General features: G+C 42.8%; 1 protein-coding gene across 1 annotated transcript; it reads left to right on the plus strand.

Annotated features, from left to right (window-relative positions):
- The first annotated feature begins 274 nt into the window (after nt 1-274).
- On the plus strand, nt 275-25,022 carry CMTM7 (CKLF like MARVEL transmembrane domain containing 7). The gene is made up of 5 exons (XM_072327477.1): nt 275-559; nt 19,857-20,030; nt 22,504-22,602; nt 23,594-23,675; nt 24,022-25,022. The coding sequence occupies exons 1-5, from the start codon at nt 404-406 to the stop codon at nt 24,033-24,035; spliced, it is 525 nt and encodes a 174-aa protein (XP_072183578.1). The 5' UTR covers nt 275-403; the 3' UTR covers nt 24,036-25,022.
- The last annotated feature ends 399 nt before the right edge of the window (nt 25,023-25,421 follow it).

Here is a 25,421-nt window from a genome sequence, read left to right on the forward strand (position 1 = left end):
CCATTCCGACATCGTTACAACTCCGCCTGCTGTTGCCCACTGAAGACAACCGTTTGCCTTTTGGGACGCCGCGGATCGTAAGGTGCCCTCGCCTATCTGGGCGAGCACGCACTGAGCAGCTGCTGGCCAGCACCCAGCTCCGAGCCGGCTCGCTCGTAGAACACTGCAGACAAACTTCTGCCTCCGCTTCCCCGCCGCCTCGGGCCCCGCCCCGCAAGCTGCCCCGGGGCACCGCCCGGCCGGCGGGGAGGTACGCCGCTCCGCCCGGCCCCTCCACAGCCGCGGGCCGTCGCCCGCCCTCCTTGCCTTCCCTTCTCCTCCCGCCCCGCCCCGTCCCGTCTCGTCCTGTACCCCTTCTCCCGGTCCGGGCCGCAGCAGAGCAGCGGAGCAGCAGTTCGGAGCCATGTCTCACGGGGCGCGAGTGATCCGCACCGGGGTGAGCAGCGCGGGGCCCGCCGCGCCGCCGTCGGCCGCCGCCTCCTCAGCGGGTTCGGACGCGGAGCTGATGGACGGCGCCTATTTCCGCTCGTGCGCCGGCATGCTGAAGGTGGCCCAGATGGTACGAAGCCGGGCAGGGGCGGGTGGCCTTGGGGCGGTGGGTAACGGCGGGTTTTACTCTGAAGCCCTCGCAGCTGGCGGGAAGAGGAGGGAGACCAGTTTCTCTCACAACGCCAAGTGCGAACTCCCGTCAGAAGCAGCCTCTGCTTTTCCTTCTCTGGCGGAGACAGATGTGCGTCAGCCTGAGGGAAGGCTGCTCGTGTGGAGTGCTGCGCTGTGCTGCTGGGCCATCTGAAGCCAGTTGTAATGAGGAGCCTCGACAACTCTTTGTTTTTAATCATAATTTTGGCACAGCAGTGGGAAAGCATCAGGTGTTGCACATCGGCGGTCTGTTAGCTGTGGTAAGTTTTGGGAGCGGACGAGGCCGAGGGTCGCCTGTGAGGCTGGGGTTGGGGTGAGCTCCTAGGCCGGGAGTGGTGAGGTATCACCGAATAGCAGGAACTGGGGGGAAAGCCATCACAGAGCACTGCTGGGATCCCTGCCAGGGCCACAGCCGGCGCCTCAGGTCAAACCTTTGCTCCATCCAGATGTGGAGAGGTCAATAAATGGAGTAGCTCTTGTCGTTTCTGTGGCACACAGTTCTTAGTCCATGGAGTGATTTGCCAGCTGAGTTCCTGTATGGCACTGAGTAATGATGGGTGCACAGAAGAGATCATGGGCAACACGTGTAGCCATGCCTCCTCACATACATTCTCATCCTGCAAAACCTTGCAGCTCAATAGGTTTCCATGCTGGAGATATTCCCTTGGTGTTTGATAGCTCCCAGTGCCATCTTGCTTTTTTCTTTCCTTTATTTATTTATCTAGTCCTTTTTTGATGCCGTGCAAGTCCTAAACAGAAATTAAAAGTTAAAAATAATTTTAGGTTACGGTGTAGCAGTGTCAGATCCTAAAGTTCTAATGAGGGTTGTAATTGATGACGCTGGACGCGGCTACCTGCAGCTGCTGAGCATTTATACTGCAGTTGTCCCTCAGTGTGTGTTCAGCTCAGTAGCAGTGCCAACAGCTGTCTGCTGCATTCTCTTCTCTTGGGTTGTTCCCAAACCATCATGAGGATCTGGAGGATCTTTCCAGGAGATAAAATGATGCTCTTTTGAAGGCATGTCTCCATTGCCAGTGACCCTGCAGTCCTAAAACTGTAGACGTGTGCTTTGCTGGCTAAGTAGAAGCCCACTTATCTTTTCGTTTTCACCACTGTGGAAAGAACAATTCCTTTTATGGACTAGAAGGACCTAGTCCTCTCTGCTGTCCATCCCGATGTGCCTTCACTACATTTCCTACATGTTACTCTTAAAGCTCTCACAAGCATGCATATTTGTGCTGAAGTTTCAGTTTTGGTGTGTATGGAATGTATGCTTTACATACTTTAATGTGATGTATGTAAATGTATGTAAATGTATGCAACAGTGTGATATTTAACATATTTTATATGAAATAATATGTTATGAATGCTGTGCAATATCAATATCATTAGAATTTCAGCTAGTGGTTTTCTGTGCTGATTTAACAAGTTCCCGTGAGCCCTCTTCCAACTTTACCCTCTTACGTTTTTCTCCATTCCAGCTTGCTTATAAATAACATCAGTAGAAGTTACTTCAGCTATCCAAGGGGCAGATTAAACTCTTCTGATGTGTTATCTTGGTAATGTATTCTTCTCAAACGGTTTCCAAAGAAAACAAAATGCTTGTGCTGCAGCGTGTAGAAGTGACCAGGGCAAGCTAGTTTTAGATCAACTCCTCGACGTTTATCTAAAAGTCATCTTTTCTCAGGGATTATTTTCACTATACCTATAGGTCTGCTTTTATTAGCTTGCAGTTATTCTGGTGTCGGCAATATCTGTGTTTGATCGGAGTTCTCTGTGATTAAACTGTAAACGTTCCTGGATTAACGTTAGGGGGGATGGTGGGAATGCAGGCTTCTTAGGAGGGAGAACTATTATGCTGACAGAGGACAAAAGTAAGTTGTTTTCAGTTAGACATACAATGTGCTTCATAGAGTACAGGGCTTCTGAATGGTCCTGGTTATGAAGAAGGAACACTATTGCATCTCCTTTCTCCTTCTTCCTCAGTCCCCTTTGCCAAGAAGTAAACGATATGAGAGAGAACAAGAAGCAAACATTTTTATTTCTTCACTTATAGCAATGCTAAGGGCTGTTTGCAAGCCCCCAAATTAGCATAAATCATTTGATTGTATGCATGAAATTATTCTAATAGATGGCATCAATGTGCTAGGGTAACTGTACCAAGGAAACAGAAGGTCATGCCGCAGGTTTTCTTCTGTGAGGAGGATCTTAACACAAGCCTTAAAACTCAGCAATCTCATGCAAGATGAGCAGCTTGTCCAGGAATCTGATCATTACTGACTCCATGTTACCAGTTCTTTCCCTCTGTGTTCTTCTGGGTCATATGAAAACTCGTGTTGGCTGCAGCATCCAGTATAGACTGAAATTAGGAAGTAAAAAGCATGTTTCGTGCCTGTGAGCCTCCATACCTTCCTTCATTTTGCATAATTACAGCTTTGAGAAGGTGATGCATTTTATACACTGAGTTCCTCACTTTCTCATATGCAAGGAATGCTCCGCGTAGATATTTTGAAAATACAGTGGAGGAGAAAAATAGTTACTGTGCACTTTACATGGCAATAAGGCAGCAGGACAGCTGTTTTTCATGTATGAGCATCAATAATGTTCATGGGGACTCCATTTTCAAAGTCCAGTCTGAATTGATGCTGTGCTTTTAAGAAGTTGCAGTGTATCTTCAGCATTTGACTTCAACTGGTTTAGCTTGAATATCGCTCTTCCTTTTGTTCTTTCTTTCATTCTTTTTTGTATTTTCAGTTTTGACAGTATCTTTTGTACTTGTACTCTCAGCCTTGCACGCAGGGTCATGTTGTGGTTCCGGAGCAGCAGCACGCTCACCAATGCAGGACTTTCTGGGTACACAGCTTGGGTAGTTCTCAGTCAGAGGTTACCAGGAAACCTTTTGAGGTCTCCTATGCCCTTAGAGGCTGTTTGGAGCTCTTGTGTGCAAGAAGAGACGTCACAGCACAGGATGTGCTTCTGTAGGTCTCGGACTTCTCAAACCATTCCAGGACTGTTCCTGGCTTCTGGATCCTGAGAGGAATGGGGGTGACCCATGGCCTCTCTGCCCCTCCTTCAAGATGGGCCACGGTAACTGTGACCAGAGACCAGACTAAGGGTGGATGTCCCCACAATAAAGCCATTGTTACTGAGCAGACGGTGGCTCTGGTACAGCAAGTACAGCCGTAATGTACAGTGTTTTAAGGTAAGAACCATCTTATTTAATCTGAATCGGGAAATAGCAGTTTCACCAGATGAAAAAGGAAGAAATCTTCTCAAAGCTGGAAAAAATAGCATAAACCCGGTGAGAGTTGACTTAACAGCATTGTTTTTAACTTGTTAAAGTTGCTAAGGTGATACTTAAAGCTCTTCTGCTGAGTAAATATTTCATTTCCCAAGTGCTGACAAAAGAGTTACATGCTTGAGATCTGAATGGCCCACCAGGCAGCCTCTGAGCAACACTGAAGTTTGCTGAAACTTCTCCAGATGATTATAGACAAACATAGAGTTGAATAATGGTGTTCAAGGGTGTATTAATACATCTAATGCTGAAAGCCAAAAAAACCCTGTTGGTAGCTATGGTAGCTAGATTGTTAGAGCCAAGATCAAAATGTGTGGGACGGTATCAGCCGAACTTAGTGGGGAGCAGCATTCAGGTGTTAAAATATGAAAAGAAAGCAAGACCTGTTGGTGGAAGAGAAAAAGTTCTAGTCAAAACCATTGGTATAGAGAAAAGAAATGCACAAAAGCAAATGCTGTTGGAGTAGCTCTCCAGTCATTCCAGTCTTTAACTTGAGCCCAAATCTTCTTTTGTCTATGGAGTTGAAGTAAATGATCTAGTTCTTTACAGCAGTGTGTTGGTGATGGATGACTTTGCTTGTATGGTAATAAGACGTTTACTCAGGCGACATATGCAGAGATGATGAAATTGTAAACTTTTCTCCTACGTAGACCGTATTGTCAATTTTCTCCCACAATTACTCTGTCCATAGTTCTTCCAAAGGAAAACAGTGGTCAGAAGTAACAAGCTTGGCTGAAAGTTGCCAGATGCTGACCTGCCAAGCTCACACTCAAACAGGTCTGTGTTCTGCTTGTTTCTTCATCCCAGCTCATAACAGAAAACAGGAAAAATGATGCTGTTCTAGCTAACAGTGATGTCTTGATGTATTACACAAAAAACCTTATTGGAGGATTTGAAGTAGTAGTTGAAGTAATAAATGAGGAAAAGCACTTTGAAAATGCATGGCTGTCCTCGACCTGCAGCTGTGTGATAAATTACTGGCTAAAAAATAAGGAATTGAATTTATTTTTTAATTTTTGCAGCAAAGTTATTATTGTCAGGCACTTGTATTGTAGGTGCTTATTGCTGTCTTGTTAGATGTTACAGTGAAGGGACCTCGCTTGGCATGCTGGCCATAGAGATAGAAGTTTGTCTATGTCATAGAAGGCTCAAAAGTAAGCGAGAGCATTTGAGTGAGGAATGCCCAAGCCTCGTAATTAAAACCCGTAGTTCTGGGAAGTCCTGTTATTTACATTCTGAGATCACTGCAACAGGCTGGCTTGGCCAGGCATACTTTTTCCATTCCTCTGCTCGGGGTGGCCATACAATTTCTGCCCAGGTATTTGCATATGAGCTGGGAGCAGACAGCATGTTCCCTGTGTGCTAAGTAGTGTTTGGTGGTAGGCTGACATGGTTTTATTTGATGGGTCAAAACTTCAGAGGCAGTGTCAGTGGAAGGAATTTTCTCTCTGTGCTGCCATTCTCAGCTACAGTGATGCAGCTGTTTATGAGGTTGTGCAATACTCCAAACCAGGGAACTGATGTAGCTTGACTTCAACTCTCCTTCACTTTTCTTCTTTCATGAGAGATTTGAGGGAACAGTGCAGCCACAGAGACTATGGTCAGGAGCAGCCAGTATCTGGGAGAGAATGGCAGGAGCTGCATAAGTATGAATTGGTTCCATGTGCCTCAAGCTACCAGCTAAGAGTTTAGTCCTTTTCTGTTCTTTGTTGTTGTTGTTAGGGAAAGGTTTCATTACTAAGTTACTCTGTGTCTAATTGTTCAATTTCTGTGTTTTTCAGAAGGAAAAAAAAAAAAAGAAACTAGTGAATTTTTGGATGTTTGAACTAGAAGGCTAAAAAATCAAGTCCGGTATATTGCTGTTGTTAAATAATAGGGAATCTCTGTTCCAAATGTGTCAGTGAATGCTTTATTTCTTTCCAGAAGAGGCAACCTGCAAGCACAGAATTGGAGCTATCATGCCTTGCTCACTTGGCTCACCCATTAGGATTTGTTGTAATACATTCATGGCATGCAGAGCTCTTTGTGTAGCTGTGACTGAACAAGGTCTAGTAAGTACATTTTCTGAAACCAGAAAAAAACAGGAAGTGAAGCCTAGAAATTTACCACATCTCCTGAGATGTGTTTAGCATGCTTGAAGGAGCAGAGTGAGGTATTGGCAGTGGTTTTCTGGCACATGTGTTTCACAGGAAGTTACATTTGCAGTAGCATTTTGAAATCTCTGCCAGGTGTACATGGTGGCCGTGGGTTGATAGATGTGAAAAGCATGGATTCCTATTGCTTGGTGACTTTCCTAAGAAGTGTTAGCGTGCCGTATCCCCTCACCTCTCTCTTTGGGGGTGGTGTCCCTATGGATATTCGCTTCTCTTGCTAAGGGGAAATGGAAACCAGGGGTTCAGTTCTGTGCAAGTGTGGTCTTTAATAGCTCAGAGCCTAAAAAGGTCGAAAATTCCCTTGTTGAGGAGATCCTGCTCCTGCGGCCCTGGAACAATCCATGTGTCTCATCATGATCAGGGGAGCCATGGACATATCTCAGCGAGGGCAGTGTGCCTGACCATGACAATGTTAGGTAACAGCTCTACATTGCCTGGACAGAGTTTTGGTGTCGGCCCCAAAAGCCAGACAGTGTTTGGCTACTATGAGTAAGTGTTTCCTCTGCTCCCCTCCCTTGGGTGTACTTGTAGGGCATTCTCTCGGTCCTGTGGCTGAGCCTCTCCTTTGCACAGTTGTCACATCACGTGCACTGTGGGCTTGTCCTCTTTTGTGGTGAGATGTAAAGTATACAGCAGCCAGAAATTGCTGCTCTCTCTATGCAAAGATCAAACTTGAAAATTGCTGTGATTTTCTTCCACACACCTGCGTGCTTCCTCTGTTCTGCATAACTCAGATTCCAAAGGAATCATCACAGCTGAAACAATTTTCTGGCAAGTACAGGAATATCTGACTGGCCCAAGCCAGGTGGCTGCAGCCTTTAAAGCCATAGCAAATTGATCTGCTGTTCTTGTACTTAGGGCTTCTTCTGCTCATAGCTTGGTACAAGGAAAAGGGAAGTGTGACAATGACAAGACTGAGAAACTGCTTCAAGAGGAATTTTCTTGGAATGTTTGGTTTTATTTTCGTACCATTTCTGAGTTCACGAAACAAATGCTGACAGCTGGGAGGGAAAGAAAGCATTAACCTGAGATGATCAGCAGCAACTGAAGAACTGCAGAAAGGCTTCAGATGCTGCCCTGTAAGTCTGCAATCAAATTCACCCAGAACTGGGAAGGCCACTTGAAGAGGCCTCTCATCTGCAAGGGAAAAACCCAGTCCCCAGCTGCTGTTTGTCACCTGCTGTTTAATTGAGGCTTTTGTAGATAGTTTGAGCGTGGCTTCCTAGTAGCAAGGGCAGTGCCATCCCTGCATGTTTATGTGACCTGCCAGACAGTGGTACCACTAGGGAATCTCATCTGTTACCTCATCACCTTTCATTTCTCCGATGCCTTGCCAAGCACTAAGTGTGTGCACTTAGAAGGGGTCATTCTGCTGTGTGCTAAGGCCCTGTCTCATCCATCAGCTGGGTTGCAATAATACTGGTTAATGTGGAAATTCTCACTCTGTTAGCATTTTGGGGAACATTTCAGCTGTTTTTTTCATGATTAAATATATATATATATATGTACTAGCACAGCTAACAACATAGACTTCAGTGATGTTAACAGTCTCCTCTTGTTTGAGGAGACCTTGCTTAAAGCTCTATTTCCAAAGCTCACAAAGCCTTTACTGAATATGACAGATACAGGCTTTTTAACAGCTCTCTGTGCGATTGCCAGATGTCAGTGTGGTATTCTCTGGGGCTGGGAAAAGAGATGACAGGTGCTAACTGAAGATTCGAGTCAGCCAAGCAGTGAATGCCTCAGACAATGAGAATGAGTTGTGTTGTGAGCAGCATCCATAAGGAGCGGGATGAACAAATCGCTTGCTGAGGGTTACAGGTGTGGGTACCAAGACTTTCCTGAGCAGTTTGCAAGGTGCTCTTTATCTCAGTAACAGCTTTCAGAAGATGAGATTCCATGTGCTTTTTATTTTCTGTGTGCCCGGTTTGATAGATTAGTAGGAAGTTGGTTGCCACGAGGTGCTGGTTTTGTGTTGTATGTTCCTATTCGAGCTTAAAGTAGGTGTGCCCTGCTAGATATGTATTGGATACCCTGGTCAAGTAGGAGGCTTTGCAGTTCTTTGTGCAGAGTTTGTGGGGGAGTTTGTCAACCACGAACATCGTGTACATTGCACTTCATGCAGACAGACGGTCCGAGCCAGGCTTGGCTGGCCAGCCAGCGTGGGCTTCTCTGTAGGTGGTACTGCCATGCATGATGGCTCCATGCATTTTTAGACAGCTATGACCTTTATGTACAAGAGCTGTCTAGCTCACAAGTATGGATTAAACTCTTCCTACATTGTGTATTACTTATAGTACGGGACTTCATTATCTGTCTAAAGGGCAAACAATACAACACAATGTACACTGAGAGTGGTTCAGAATGGTGGTTTCAGAGCTACCTTGCTCCTCCTCTGTGTATTTCTTCTTGGCAGGCTGAGAGGAAGCAACACAGGTGAGATGGGAGAGACTGCTGGAGTGGGTGGCTGTTCCACTGGAGCTGTCGCATGCACAAGGAGTAACATCTTATTAATAGATGGATAAGCGACATGTTCACAAAGTATATGGGTCTTCTGGTCTTGTTCAGAACAGCATCTCTAGGATTTGTGGGTGCCTAGAAAGGCATAAGACTTCCTTGAGCGCTAGAGGGAAAGCAGTTGCCTTTTCCAGAGTTAAAATCTTGGTAGAACATTTGCTGTATTTAGAATTCTGGCCGTATCATTTGCAGAGATGTTAAAAGTCAGCTCTGCTATTAATAATCTTTTGCAATGAGTTTTATGTGTTTTGGGAATTGTTTGTGACTTGATTATGGCACTCGTGCGCTGTTACTCAATTATGACTTAACATATTGCTGCAGTAATAGGGGTTTTGTATGTATGTTTTTACATAGATTGGAAAAACTTTCTGATAATGATTTTACAGTTGGAGTGTTTTAAACAGAATTTGATTTATAAAACAAAGCAGAACTTAAATCTTCTAGCATTGATTTAGAGAGAAAAGAAATAAAGTTGTGAGCCTCCTGTTGACAAACTTACTGTGCTCTGTTAGATTAATTCACTGCTAGATGAGAATCTAGCTTGTTCTTTGCCATATAACAGTGAAGTTCTCAGCTTTCAGCTAACAATGTACAGCACTGCGTGGTGTCTTTCAGTACGGCGTGGTGTGGTGCTGCAGGCAGCTTTGGGGTGTGAGGCAGGGAGCTGGCTAAGCTGACAGTGGTGGGACTGACGTTGCTTGCACTGTGCTCTGCAGTAGGCGTGACTTAGCTGGTCATTACAGAGAACTGCTTTTTTAGTAATCATGGCTACCACCGTCCTGCAACAAGGGCTCTTTAATAATGTCATTCCCACACTGGTTCTGTGATTACATAACATCCTTTGCTGTCGCCAGGTCCTGTGCCAGAACAGATAAGAAACTTATTAATAAATGGAGAGTACCACTTCCTTTTGCTTAGGCTTGTCCTCTTATCTGAGTCTAGGAGGGTCAAATAAGATTATTTTGCCTTCTTGTTGTCACCCTTTCACCATTCATATCTTCAATAAATAGCTGTGGATGGCAGTGCACAAGAGAAGTCACTTATCAGAGGCCAGGCAGCCTCCTTATTTTAGCAAACCAGCCAGACAAGAGGAAATCTGCCTAGACGCAGGGGCTGAGAGATTGTTGTGCAACTGAAGACTGACTGCTTCACAGATCCATGCACTTGAAGATTGCTGATTTGGTCTGTCATTAAGGGAGGCTTTAGCTGGACTGGATTCTTTATCATTTGTTCATTTTTTGAATCTTTCTAGTGTGTGCTTGGCTGTTAGACCTCACATTTCCTTTGGAGGAAGATTTTGGTTACAGCATCAGCCAGCTTTGTTGCTTAAATTAGCTGAACTGGTCTTGCATGGATTATGCTTGTGACCTTGACCTGAGCTTCGTCTATCTTACTGCTTTGGGAAGCTGTTCCAAAAACTGTTTGATTCTGCCCAGAAATATGTCATTAATAATATAGATGTTGCTTCACTGTGTTGTGGTGTGACATTCATAAATGCACACAATGTGGTAGTACAGCTGCAGTCAGTGACAGCTCTTCTCTGTGTGGGGACACCTAAGCAGGACATGGCTATCCTCATTGGCACGCTTAGGATGGAAAATTCCACATTGTATTTTGACTGGTGTCACAAGCTGAGAGCTTTGACTTTTTTTGCATTCAAATAAAAGAAGCATTTAGCTCTTATTGCTTCTTAAAAAAGGCTGTAATAAAACTTGATGTGAGTCACCACTGCCCCTTACTCCAAATCCGAAGACAGACAGCTTCTGTACAGTTGTTTGCACAAGACTTGGGTACGTTTTAAGAGAGGAGGAATTAGATTAAGGAGGAGGGAGCATTGAAGCAGTACAGTGGTTCACCAGTGCTCCACCAAGTGCGATGGACAAGTCTTTTTTATAGCATTCAAGGGAAGATGGGAGAAAAAAAGGCTATTTCTGTCTTCTAGAGAATGTAATTCATTTTCAAAGAGGTATGGAAAAGAAAAGCATTTTCTGATATTTCACACACTATCAGCTACAAGCTGGGGGCTGGTAAACCAGAGCTGCTGCCTACAGTGTTGGTACAGATGTAGTATCACGTTGAATCCTGTCTCCTGACCTCTTTCCCTTGAACTGTGCTCTGAGATAATGTCTTGTTTGCCTGCACACCTGGTTAGTAAATGGCACTTTGGTTAGTGGGCTTCTGAGGCTTCTAGTTTTGTGTGCACCTTGGCTGGCGCTGCCACCTGAAAAGAACATTCTTGTTTCTTTTCCCAGCTGCTTGTACCATTCCCTCTGTCACCTTTCCTCTTGCACTGGCTCCATTGTTGTGTCCCTGCACTAATTATAGAACAGATAACAGCTGGAAAAACACAGGGGAAGATATAAACACAGGCAGAATTATTGTACTCCTGTGTCAGTTCTTTGGTTTTCTTTGACCTCACAATACTCTGTGCTGGTACTACACAAAGGGGCTGAGTAGAAAGGCTGGGAATTGCTTTTGGCATTGCTTTGGCTTAGATGCATCAAACTATACCCCTCTGGAAATAGTTTTACTTACCTAATTGCAATGCATGTCCTGATGCAAGGGCATGGAGAAGATAGCTAGGATATATTGAAAAAGGGAAATATTGTGTTTTCAGATGCATGGAAGGAAATTTGGATTCTTTGGAAAGAATGAGATACAGAAGAGAGGAAGTGTATATATTAGGGATGTGATTTAGCGGTGGGTTGTTAGAGTTAGGATACTATGGTTAGGCTGTGGTTGGATTTGATGATCTTCGAGGTCTTTTCCAACCTGGGTAATTCTATGATTCTAAGTACAGAGTATCATGTAGGGATTGAAGAAGAAAAGAGGAATAATAAGAAATAAAGAAGGAAAAAAATCCATGGAATTAAAAAAAACTTCTTATGGGAGAGCAGAGCAGAGGGGAGTAGAGCCAAGAAAGAAAAGAAGATCTGCAAAGAAAAGCAAGGAGGTGGTTTTATATCACGTAGTAAAACAAATGGAAAGGTGATGTAGTGATGGGTGGATATATGTGTCAATGTATGTGTCATGGTATTACTCAAAATCTTTGAGACAAGAGTTACAGTGTTTCTCTAGAACTAGTTATCTTGATGCAGATTTGATTCCTATCTGCCTTACCTTCCCAGTGGCTTAGCTGGCATTTCACGTCTTATTTTCTATATAGAAAAAGAAGGCCATAGCTAAAAGTTACGTGGTAAGACAGTAGTTTCAAATTATCAGTTCAGGGTACAATCATGAGATTTGCATGAATTAACATTTTTATTACTGCTGTTGGTTTTACAGCAGCAGCTGGAAGTCCTAGGCCTGGGACAGCCAATGAGGTGGGCAGACTATGGCCAACAGTCAGTCACCCACCATGGCTCTTATGTGCTCCCTTTTCCTCTGGAAAAGGTGGAGAGAAAATAGAAATGCATCTCGTGGATTTTGATAATGACAATTTCGTAAGGAAAACAAAAGCTGTGCGTGAAAGAAAAGCAAAAAGAGGAATTTGTTCACCTACTCCCCACTGGCGGGCAGATGCCCTGTCGCTTCCTGGAGAGCAGGCTCATCATGGTTGCTTGGTAAGACAGAGGCAATAGCCAGGAACATCACCCTGTCCTTCTCCTTGCTCTGAGCATGTTGCTGAGCACTGCATCACATGGCTTGGAATATCCTTGGGGTCACCTCGGGCAGCTGGCTCAGCCATATCCCCTACCAGCCTCTTGCCCGCATCCAGCCTGCTTGCTTTGTGTAATACAGAGAGAAAACCTTGCCACTGTGTGAGCGCTGCTCGGCAATAGGCAAAGCATTGGTGTGCTATCAACGCTCTTCTAACCACAAAGGCAAAGCACAGCACCAAGTCAGCTACTGTGAAGGAAGTTAACTCCTTCCCAGCCAGACCCAGTGTGCTTCCACTGTACTGGGTGCTGTGCAGACTCAGTGGGAAAGGGTAACCTTTACTCCACAGGATTTATCAGAGAAGTAAAACAACAGCTGGATGCAGACCAGTGATAATGCATAGGAAGGAAGGGTCCAGAGGACAAATAGAGACCTGAACTTTGCAGCTTATGTTTCCAGTTAGAAAACAGGAGCCTGTTTGGGATGTATTTTGGGTATTTTCTTCGTAACACATGATATCAGAGTTTACTGTGAGTAAGTGATAGTGATAACCTTAATTGAATAATACCTGCTTTCACAAAACTAGCTGATGTTAAGCAAAACACACTTGTCTTAATTGTCTGTGGGTGCCTTCCTCAGTATATCACCCTACAAGGACTTATTGCTAAGTTAGAAAAACAGGGAGCTGAGATACAAAGAGTTGTTCATCATTGCAAACAAGCTATGGAAAATTGCCAACTTGAACAAAGAAGAGGAGGGCAATCTGCGCCATGAAGAAGACAACTGCTTATTTCATCCCCTGAGGGTCTTGAGACCACCACCCAAAATCACTGAGCATGTGCAAGGAGGCAGGACCTTCCATTAATGATTTTGGAGGGGATTATTGAGTATGTGTGTACTGCCCAGGGGAAACCTTTGCATATAAAACACAAGTAACATATATAAGCTGAAGGTCTTTTGTGCAAGGTATGCATGGTTCGGGTGGAGACAACTTCTCAGGCATCCGACCTTGTAAGTAAAGAGTGCCTGCTTGCCAACACCACTTTGGAGCCATTGGAGTTAGTGAGTTTATTCCCAGATTTCAGATGACAGTAGTCAGGAGACAGACACTAATTACTGTTTTACAGTAAGTTAGGATACTCATTTTTATTAACTGTGTGGAGTAATGGCAATGAATCAACCCAAAAGCAACCCCAGAAGACTAACCTTTTCCTACCCTTTTACTTGTTCCCCGACACCTCCCTTGGATTTTTTAGGATTTTTTTCATATAGTATTAATACACACTTCTCTGTTCCATCAATTGATGGAATTTTTGTTCGCTTAGTTTTGTTTTTTGTTGCTGTTCCATTTTGGTTTTCATGGGCATCTATTCTCATTTACGCTATAAATGAAAACAGTCATCTTGACCCAAGTTCATAAACATCTTGATTGTATATTTGAGACGTTTAACATTTTTGCCTTATTTTATATGTCTAAAGTGCTGGGAAGGTGAAGAACTTTAGCACAAGTCTTTAGGAATGGCACAAAGCTGCACCAGGGAAGGTTCAGGCTGGACGTTAGAAAAAAGTTCTGTACCATGAGGGTGGTCAGACACTGAACAGGCTTTCTGTAGGGGTGATTGGTGACCCATGTGCCTGTCAGCTCTCAAGACGTGTTTTGATAGTGCCCTCAGTAACATGCTTTAACCTTTGTTTAGCCTGAAGTGGTCAGAGCGTTGGACTTAATGGTCATTCAGTGTTCCTTCCAACTGAGCTATTCTATTCTATTAGCCCTTATTTCGTGAATGGGGGAGTTGAAGCAGAAAATTACATAATTTACTCAAATCTAAATGATAATAAAGTTACAAAACTGAGATTGGAGCTCAAGAGGTGCTGACATTCAATTCCTCCTTTCTTCTGTCAGTGTTTGTCTGTGGAAGTGAGTCTCTAATGCTCAGAACATTAAGCTTTCCTTTATAGCATGTTGTCAATATTGGAGATCATGCTGGATTTATATTTGTGCAGGTAGCTGCGTCTGAAGAAAATTTAGTTCTCTCCAAATGTTACAAAAGAATTAAGTATTGGTAATAAAGTCACAGCTTTACTTATTACATCCATTAAAGTGGGACAGTAGAAAAAGATTGCACAAAGCACTTGAACAGATTTATTCTTGGGTTATAAAACTGTTGTGTGGTCGGATAAATTACAGTCTTCTACCACGTGATCAGAAAATGCTCACTTGTGCCAGCCAGCATATTGGGTATGTGGAGGGCAAAAAAGGTCCTTTCTTATTCTGTGGTTCCATTGCTACCCTCAGGGGCATTAAGGAGGAAACATTATCTGTAATTTCTTGTGTTATGCCTGGCCTGTCATTGGAGCAGATAATTCTTTTCTAAGTTGTTTTGGACATGTAATACTGGTCCAGGTTCTCTTTGCTCTCCAGCACATTAATTTGTATTTGTGCAAATGAGTCCAACCTATTAGTCCTGCCCACTGTTCTTTGGCAGTTTCACAGTGACTGGGGGCATGACTGGCAGCAGTGCTGGCCCATGAGGATCTAGAGACCGGAAAGGCTGAGGGTTGTGCTGCTGGCTTGCTTAGTCCCAAGTGTCATGTCCAGCCCACTCCTGTGAAGCTAGAGTTTTGGGGGTCTAGTTTTTTTCTGTGGAGTAATTGCATCTGTAGGACTACAGACAGCCAAGGGCAAGTGGGGGGAGTTGGGCAGAATTCACAACTAGATGATCCTAGAGGTCCTTACCAACCCAAACCATTCCTTGATTCTATGACTGATGTCTCAGAACACATTTTCCTTAGGTTTTATATATATATAAAAATATACATATATATATATATATATGTATGTATGTATGTATATTTTTTTTACTAAGTGTAATGAAGGAGTCCTGTGTCTGGGGAGTTATAACAGGCTGGGGGCTGACTGACTGGAAAGCAGCTTTGCCAATAGGGACTGGGAGTCCTGGTGGACAAGCTGATCATGAGCCACCAATGCACTTTTGCAGCAAAAATGACCAGCATCTGTGTTAAGAGATGTGTTGCCACTGGTTGGAGATGATCCTTCCCTCTGCTGGGCACTTGAGTACTGTGTACAGTTCCAGGCTTCCCAGTACATGGAGATACTGAAAGGAGTCTAGCAAAGGGCTACAAAGATGGTGAAGGGGCTGGAGCATCCTTCACATGAGGAAAGACTGAGAGTGCTGGGACTGTTGGAGGAGAGAGGGATTAGGGAATCTTATCAATGTGATTAATACTAGATGGGATGAAGTGAAGAAAAGCCAGACTCTTCAGTAGCGTCCAGTGATGTGACAAGAGGCAATGCACATAAAGAAGTCAATCTGAACAAGAATGAGCACAAAAAAGCCTGAAACTTTATTTTTAAAAGGTGAGGATGAACAGATGTGGACACAGGTGTGTCTCCATCCTTTGAGATATTCAGAATCTTAAAAGGGCACAGACCCGGGCAACCTGCTTTGAGTGTCCTTGCTGGAGCAGGAGATTGGACCAGATAACCTCCAGAGGTCCCTTCCAGCCTCAGTCATTTAGTGATTTGTGCTATGAGCACAGAACACATAACTGGATCGTGCCTTTCATTTCCTGCATGGTTAAAACCAGCATGCTGCCGCAGCTTCTCTCTTTCCTGTCAGCCCTAGGTATGTCTGATTGGCATGGCCTGTGTCTGGAACATTCAGCAAGTGAAGCCACAGCAGAGAGTAGAACAGGTATTAAGCCTTGCCCTCACTGAGTAAAGGCAACAGCAGCATAAACCCTGGTCCATGATCTGAGGATCAGATCTCCCACACTATGTCCCATCTCCCATTAACACACACTAATAATCTGTGCTCATTCATCCTTTTTTAGGGGACATGGGTTGGCTTTTGAAGGAAGACTGTATTAGGCAAATGCAAAGTGTTTAATTTTTGGTAGAGCTGTGCTCACTTCAAGTCAGTGTGGTGTTTGAACTTGGAAGCTTATGTCACTGCTATCCAAGGGCTAGCATTTTCCACAGGCATGTTGCAAAGAGGATGGTTGACTTTTCTCTAACTCAAAATAGAGAAGAGAACGTGGACTTTTACTATGTTTCTTGCATAGCGTTTGTTCTCTGTAGTAAGGTGTTGAGTGCCTCCTGGCAGTTGCTGACTGCCTTTAGCTTATGTTGGCTTCACTGGGAGATGGCTGCTGAAATATCCCAGTGTTCCTGAAGTCTTAATGACTCAGCTATAATATCTAGTTCAATGGAAAGTCAAGAAGTGGATTGGTGTAAGCTAATCAACTTTTGTGAAATGGAATAAATATGGAGCTTAACTTTAACCCCAGAATCCTCCCTTGAAGTTGATCGATGCATATGTTCTTTGTGTTGCTTTTCAGAAGCCATAAAACGTATCAGTAATGTCACACGTCTCACCCATTGTGTAATACAGGTCTGAAGCCTGCTTATGTTTTAAGTAGTGCATTGAAATTTTCCAGTAAGAGTGACCAACATTTGACTTGTACTTCTGGTGTGACTGGCCTGTTGGATGGGGGTCCAAGTCTGGTGCTCTCACAGTCTGAAATATGATCTTGAAATGGAAATGGCAGTGCTCTCAATTTTTTGTGCCCCTGGGTTTTATTTTCAGGATGTATTAACCTGTTCCCCTGAGCTCAGATGCATAAAGAATGCTCATAACATTTGATCGCTTTGCCGTTCATTTCTCTCTCTGTATATATTTATTCATCTATATGTGATCTGTGCCACAAACTGACTTCTGAGGTATATATTAAACTGTATCTCAGACAGCTCCATATTAATCATCTCACCACTCACTCCCAAGTTTTCTGGAGACAGAAATTACAGAGGAAAAAAAGTGAGATATAATCATTACCTGTATCCATGGTATCGGTATATCCTGTTAAATTCTGATACCTGGTGAAGAAACTTTGGTATTTGTCACTTTTAAAAGGAAAGATAATATTCCGTGGCTCTATTTGCTATCTTAGTTACTACTCTATATTTTTAAATGGGTGATATTTTTTAACTCTGAATGTACCTGCCAGCCATATGAGCAATGTTCTGTGGTAAGCATGGGATAACATGGTATGAAGTTCTTGATCCCATCCCATTTGTGTCTGGCCTGTGAAACAGCATCATGTGCCTCTGATGAGCGAACCCTCTTGAGAATTTCAGTGTTAATCTTGTGCTGGGAAATTTATTCTAAGAAAGGAAATATTTGAAGGAAATGCATCTTCCCCATAGTTATTTCTTCCTACTGTGGGGGAAACTGAGGCATGTCTGAAAGCAAGAAAAGAGGAATCTTTGCTAATTATTTTAGGCATTGCTTTAATTGGGAATTGGCACTTGGAATGGAAGGCATGTTTGTTAAATTCAAGTTTCTACCATGTTCCTGGGAGCTGGTCAGATGTTTTTTACCTTGGATCTTACTTCTGAGGCATGCAGCGCCTCAGAGGAGTTTTCTGATCCTGTCACTGGATGGCTCTCATTCTTCTTTCTGCTTGTTCTGTCATTTTTATACATGCTGTCTAAGAGGAAGAAAAGAAAACTTTATGCTTCCCTGCTTTCAACTGATGGCACTTAAGAACTGGATTATGGTAGTGTTTGAAGTAAGTAATGTTTACCAGTGCTGCTTATTTGGATGGTAGCTGTATTTCAGGGCCCCAGTCCTTCTTACCCTTTATATACAGTAAAAAAAAAGGTGATAAAGGAAATGGTTCAAGTGTGAAATGAGTTAACAGGCAGATTCAACATTTCTGTGAACTGGCTCTCCCTTCTTGGTTTGTACAGTGAAGACCAGTCATTGTAAAAGCATCTGAATAAGGGAGACTTCTTTTAGCCTTTGGTGTTTAGACAAGCATTGTCCTCATCCCATCTCACAGTACTTGCTGTGACTTTGTTGTTGTGAATCTTCTGTCAGAATTAAAATTCACTGAATATGATTTTCATTTTCTTACTGAATTATTAGAAGAGTGTCTTGTATCACTGCAAATGATCTCTTAGAGGATATGGTAAACGATGATCTCCACCTGATGGTTCAGGTTATCCGGCAGCGCAGTCAAGTGTCTTAGCTCAGCTGATGTTAAGATTCAGGGAGCTGAGATGTCAACTTAAGCCAGCCTGGCTCCTGCTTCCCATTGTTTCCCTTGCAGCCCCAGCTACTCCCTTGTTCTCCTTCACTTGGGAGAGATCATTGAAACAATCTCAAGATTCAAGAACTTGGCCAGAAGTTAGGAGATGCTGAATTGTGGAGAGCATTTATTTCTCATCGTCTATGAAATGTAGCATCTCTGAAATCTCCACCATACATAAAATGCAAGACTTTGTGCATTTAGGATTACCCAATGGCTAAGCTGTGAGACCTGGGTTGGGAGGCAGGGAATAGGCATGGTGCAGAGAGAAGCACTGAGCAGATGGGATGCTGCCACAGTGTTAAACTCCTAACCTAGAGGGCAGAAACTAGTTGGGGAGGCAGGGACTGACCCGTATCATGCATTTGGAAAAGCATATGTAAGAAAAAAAAACAATCCAACACCCAAACAACATAGCTCAGATTCTTCCTGCTATGTGTTTGACCCAATTCCACCTGCTTAGGTGGACAGGCTAAACAGACACACCCCCAGGTGCAACCAAAAGCTCTGTACGCACATCAGAACTTCACAATAAATTGTTATTTTGACCAAACTCCATCCAAACAGCCACATCATGTTACGACAATGAACTGGCTCCTTTGCAGGAAGAAACTGGACTAGGTTGTTTGGGTGTTGGATTTTTTTTTCCTTTTAATTTTAATGACATGATAATGGATAGAGTTGGTTAGGAGCTTGAAGGATGACTGTACATGCAGTACTGTAGTGCAGGCTTCCTCAGAAAGTTTTTTTTTTTATATGTCTTGAAGAAACTTTTAAAGTGTGAATCATTCCTGTTCCTGTTTGGCTTTGGGTGAACTGAAAATTACAGTGGCTGAAAGTGCATGTTACCAAAGCCTGCAATAATAAAATATTTGGCTGTATCCTGGGTAGATTTTTTTGATCACCCAGGCAAGGTAAGTCCTTTGCAAGCCTACAGGTAACAGAAGTTTAGGTTTTATGTGACATTGTTAACACAGTAAAACTTTTTAAAGGTTTCTTGACATGATTACATCATTTCCTACAGTACTACCCTGCAGTCTACTGATAACTCTGCTGTGCAGGTGATAGAAAAAGAGGGGTGACACTGTTATCTCAATTACAGCCAGCACCTACTAAATAGAACTAAAGATGTGTTCATGGGTATATTCATTTCTACAGCATTCAGTGATTTCAGCTGCAGTGAACTATCCATGTCCTTCTGAAATTCCACGGAGTTTAGGTCCTTCAGTTGCTACTGCAACCCAAGCATTCAGCACCTGTTCTCTGTTTGAGGCCTCTTGTTTTGTAATAGAGACTTCTTCAGTTTGGATCCTGCAGGCTGTCCGAGACCATTGCTTTCTTTCTAGCAGCTGGCTCTTTTCTCAGCTTGGAACATTTTTGTGCCTGTTACTTTGTCCTCCACTTTGTTGGGACCATCAGGTTTACTCAGGAATATCATCTTCTATTTCTAAATGATGTATTGTTGTGTTTGAAGTCATCTTCATAGGCCTCTGAGCACCGCTCTAAAAACCTTTAATGTGCTTTTTGTCTTTCAGATCTCACTGCTGGTTGGATTCATCAGTGTCAATAGTTCTCAGTGGACAGATTACAGTGCATACAGCTACTTTCAGATTGTTACCATGTGCGACTTGGTTATGATTTTGTTCTTCTACATTATCCATATTTTCAGAATCTACAGGACGCTCACTTGTGTTAGCTGGCCACTTGCGGTAAGTCTGTCAGATGGCCTACATTTTTTGCTTCTCTTATCTTTTGATATCTGAATTACTTAGTTCATTTTCTTGTGCTGTCACATGTTGATGGGCACTCTTTCATGTACTTATACCTTTGCCGCTTTTGTTCTAATATTCAGTTCAGAAGATGCTGTAATTCTAAATCTTCTGGCTGACTTGGATCAGATCCTGCTCTCCTTTCTCTCCTTTACACTGATATAAATCTAGATTTACTCCAGTGAAGGCAGTAGTGTTATTCTGAGACAAGTGGAAAAAGGGGTCAGCAGATGGGCCTTAACTCTGGTCATTTATAGTAGCTACACATTTGCTCGAGTACCAGTTCATTACATTAGGATTCATGTAATACATCCTGTCCCAAAATAAAGTCCATGTGTGCTATTTAAGTCAAACGTGGCTCTTTTTTGGTATGGTTATAGGTAACTTAAACAATAGCAAGAAATGGGATTCTCAGCCTGACTGCTCATAGCCTGGCCTTCTCTAGGAACTTCCTGCAGGATATCCTACATCATTCCACCATTTCCCCTGTACATCCATCTCTTATTTCCTAGCAGAGAGCTAACAAGCACCACAGAAAATGAGAGACCTGAACTTCCTCTACAGCTTTGATTAGTTCAGCCAACTAATCATCTGTTTAATGTGTGAATTGTTGTAACAGAGCTCTGCCATTTTGACCTTCTCATTCACTGCATTTTGTTTCTTTTATGTATTTGTTCATTTCCAAATGTTCCACAGTGCACTGGTGAATTTAAGGCACTGCAGTTTGTGGCTGTTTAGAAAAAGCTTTCAGAAAGTTTGAATGGTGTGGGCTATTTATACATTGCTGTTTGTGTTACAAAGGTTACAAAGATGGAGAAGGGTCTGTAGGGCAAGGTGTGTGAGGGGTGGCTGCAGTCTCAGAGCAGAGGAGCTGAGGGAGCCCTCATGGCAGCTGCAGCTCCTCACAGGGAGTGGAGGGGCAGCGTTGAGCTCTGCTCTGTGTGACAGTGACAGGGCCTGAGGGAACAGCATGGAGCTGTGCCAGGGGAGGGGCAGCTGGGGGTCAGGGACAGGGGCTGCACCAGAGGGCGGTGGGCATGGAACGGGCTGCACAGGGCTGTGGGCACGACCCCGGTGCTGGAGTTCAGGGTGCGTTTGGATGGCGCTCTCAAAAACTGGGTTTGGGATGGTTCTGTGTGGAGTCAGGGGTTGGGCCTCACACAAGATAATTTGTGATTCCCTACTTTTACGACCACTTCCTTTTTAGTCAAATATTTAAGTATCAACAGGCTAGAAAAAGCCTGTAAGAGACTTTGGGAAACTAGGATTAGTGTTTGGCTGAGTTTCCTGGCAAGGTCCCTACACTGCAATCAGAGGTGTGCCTTACAATTAGTAAAGCTATGGTCGTTCAAGAGTTTGTTCTGTAATGACAACTTTTAAAGCTGCAAAAGCATTTTTCCAGAATGGCACTGTCCTGGTCCTGCCAGGGGTTCATTCTCTACGTAACATGGCCTTTGATAATTCACTTACAACTTGTCTCCATCCCTTGGGTTCCATGAAAATAGTAGGCTGTGTACATTGCTATAATAGATGTCTCCTGCCTCCCTTACACGTGGTAATTGTGTGGCTCATGCTGGTAGTGCAGTACAAAGTCAGTAAGCACATATCCCACCAGCACACCTTACAACGCAATGTTCTGAAGACACCTGTATTGGTTGATGTAACCTTCATGAAGATTCAGAACACTAATCCACAGATAACTCCTGCATACTGTGAGGCAAAATTGACTCCTAGGCTGATATTTGTCACACCAGAGAAAATCTAGAACACAGTGTCTCAGTGCTCTCAGAATTAACAAAAAGTTGCATCATGTTCGACTTACTGCAGTACTAAGCTGCAGCCATCCCTGCAGGACTTGGGCTGCCTTTCTGGAACCTGATGTTGCTTACGAATGTCTGCATACTTGTGCTTTCTGTGGTTTCTCTCCTGTTTCTAGGGTTGGTTGATATAAGGAAGTTGTTAGTAAATCCAGCTTACTTTCTGATTAGAAGTAGAAGCACTTGCATTTCCTCTGCTACTCACTGCTATTTCATGTATATAGGCTAGAAAAATGTGCCCCCAGCACTTCTTCCTTTCCTCAGAATGGTGTCTTTGAGTAAATTGCATTCTTGATACAATAACGATACGTTTATCCCTCCATATTGTACCATACCAAATGAAGATCGAAGCCATACCCCCTAAGTAGGTTTTATTCCAGTGGCATTTAGTAGTGCAGACTGATCCTTCCCTTTCAAACGGAAACTTGTCAGTTGTTTATTATGTTTTTCTTTTTGTTTATTTTTTTTTCCATTTGACTGGTGTTACTGTCCACAGAGTTTGAGTAACCTCTGCCAGTTTGTTCTGATTCTGATGGATACTGAAATGCTTTTCTGATAATTTTCCCTTCTGAAGCAACCTATGTTTGTCGTTACAGGAATTTCTGCATTATTTAATCGGTACAATTCTGCTTCTCATTGCATCAATTGTAGCAGCATCAAAGAGTTACAATTTGACTGGACTAGTGGCTGGAGCGGTAAGGTCTTGTTTATCAGTCTTGATGCTTTTTTATTGCAGTGTAAGTTGAGTGCAAGAAATCTATTGCTCGCCACTTTAGTTTCTTACAGACTTGCCTTGCTTGTTTCTTGGTTGGTGTGCTGTCTTCTGTCTAATTTCAGTGAATGTTCCATAACGTAACACCAACTAAAAGGTTTTGTGAGACCGCAGTCTCACAACTAAAATGAATATGTGTTGAAACCAAAGGCTCAAGCTTTAACGCATTAAGACAAATGTGTTCTGGGGAAGAATTAAGACAATTCAGACAAATGGCTGTCGTAACAACTACAAATCAGCATTTCACCCTAGTCTTCTGCATTTGCCACCTCCTGCACTTTAATAGGGAGCCCTGCTCGAGATTATTTCTCCTGAGCTAAAACCCTTTGTCGTCCTGGGCCTATGTATTGGATGATGTACTCTGTCTCTGTTGGCTGGAGTGTTCTTCAGAGGCGTGAATTTTGAGTGTGGGCAACAGAATTTAAAATGCAGTATCACTAGAATAAAGAGTTGTTTTCACAAGCTTGGTCCCAATGATTTTTGGTAGATACAGATGGAGTAGGAGACGACACGCCTGACTTAGTTATCTGACAGATGATAAATAAAGACTTGTCTGAACGAGGTTTGCCAAAAGAGCAGAAATCAGAGGTGTCCAATAAAATCTTTCATGTGATGCAGTGTCCTAACGAGAAGATTCGCAGGTGGGACACTGTGTAGCTGTCCAGCTTTTTCTCCCTACTCCATATGATTTTCAGTCTGTCTTTCAGTCATTGGTTTGACCAGGCACAGGCTGCTATTATACTATGGTAACTTTTTTTTTTTTTAGTGTGCTGACAGAATGGAGTAAAATATAACTTCATTTTTGGTCTGTTAACATCATAAAATACATAGTTGAATATACAGGAGTCCATACATTCATGGATTGTGTGTCATCTAATGGTAAGTATTTGTGGTTTGTCTGTTTTTTCATTCAGACGTTTGGATTCCTAGCTACGGTCCTTTGTGTTTTAAGCATATGGTCATCCTACAAGGTTTCTTGCATCACGCAGTCAACAAGTGAGTATCGTGCTTACTGCCTGCCAAAATACTTCTCAAAATGAATATTTATATTTTCCCGTGGCAGTATCTGCCTGGAAGGATTTATTAACGGCATGTTTCTTGTTACATAAAATTACTCACAAAGGAGTAATTCTACACTTTGGTCAACACATGTGTCACAGCTACTGACAACTTTTAACAGCTAACTAGTGGAGCAAAACAACTTGCCTCTAGCAAGTATTGGTGCTGTCTCATCTTCCACACCCCCTGCCCTCCCACCAAAACAAGGTTTCCTGTGTGTTCTTTAATCAACTAAATTCATTTGTTTGTGGTGGTGCAAGTGACACTCTCTTCCTTTTCTAAGATGCAGCTGTATGACTCCTTCATCTCAGCAAGATGTCTGCCTTACAAAACACTGTACCAAAGAGGACCGTCCATCACTGAGGAGATATTGTGGGTATTTTGTTATTAGACTGGACAGTCAGTGGCTTTTGAAGATCTACTTGAAGTCCTATGCAAAACAATGTTATGAACCAAAGTTTTTTGTTGTTTTCACCCAAAGAAGTTTACTTTCCCCCCAGAAGAAGCATACAATGGAGAACCAGGTTTTTTTTTTTCTGAGCTTTACAGAGAAATGCTGCTTCTGTTTCTTGAGCTGGGCTGCAGTTATTTCCAGCTATTCGCAGTAAGTGCCTTTAAAACTCATTTGGAGAGTTGTTTGGTTCTCTTTTCAAAGGGATGGAAAAAATGCTTCTGATTTCCTCCATCTGTTTACAGAAGGGAAATACTGCAAACTTCTACCTGATTCTTAATTTCCAAGGCTGATTTTTCAACAAAGGAACTGTTACAGACTGATCTGTGAATGGATAAACTGACCCAAGTTCAGAACCATGGAATTTTTGTAACAGCAGCTCAGCCCTCATCAAAAATTATGAACTGCAACTTGTATAAATCATTGCAAATAGTCCCTTGTAGCCCTGGCAGTACACGATAAAATCAGATCAATCCAAAATTATTATTAAAAACTTCTCTCACAGAGATACGGACTTGAGAATAAGCTTTAATGGCCTGCGGGATCTTTTTCTTTCCTTTTCTTAAATACTTGTTGGTGGAATGGACATTTTGAAGGCTTGTTCTGTAGGAAATTTCTATGCATTTCCTAGATATTATTCTCTTTGGAATCTAATCGTATTTATGGAAAGCCCATCGCAAGTAATGCAACATGCTTCTTTCTCTCTCTTACATGTGGCTTGCCCCTCCTGACTATGCTGGGATCCATGTTTTCAGAGCCCGGACGGAGCTTTTTCCAACCTGATATTGTTGTGAAGCTGTTTGTAACTTTGAGATGGAGACAATGCTGCTATTTTCTTGGCACCTCTATCTTTCTGAGCTTTTGCAGTCCTGAGCTGGAAACTCTTTGCAGAAAGAAAAAAGTGAAGCTCAAGCTCTTCTTCCTTGGTGCTCTTCCCTTTCATGTCTTGTTGGGAAACAGAACTTGCATTTGTAAGTTGGTCTTTTCTGTGAAGACAATTGCAGGACAGTGCAGCAGGTTTTGACAAAAATAAATAAATAAATAAATTACACACACACACATATATATATTATACATATATATATGTGCATGTATATATGTGTGTGTATATATATGTGTGTGTGTGTGTATATACATACATATATATATATATATATGTGTGTGTGTGTGTGTGTGTAGGATTTATATATTTTACCAGGTCCAGGCTGGAAGAAAGAAGCATTTTCTGACCT

Source organism: Excalfactoria chinensis, chromosome 2, assembly GCF_039878825.1.
Source record: "Excalfactoria chinensis isolate bCotChi1 chromosome 2, bCotChi1.hap2, whole genome shotgun sequence".
Classification (NCBI taxonomy): domain Eukaryota; kingdom Metazoa; phylum Chordata; class Aves; order Galliformes; family Phasianidae; genus Excalfactoria; species Excalfactoria chinensis.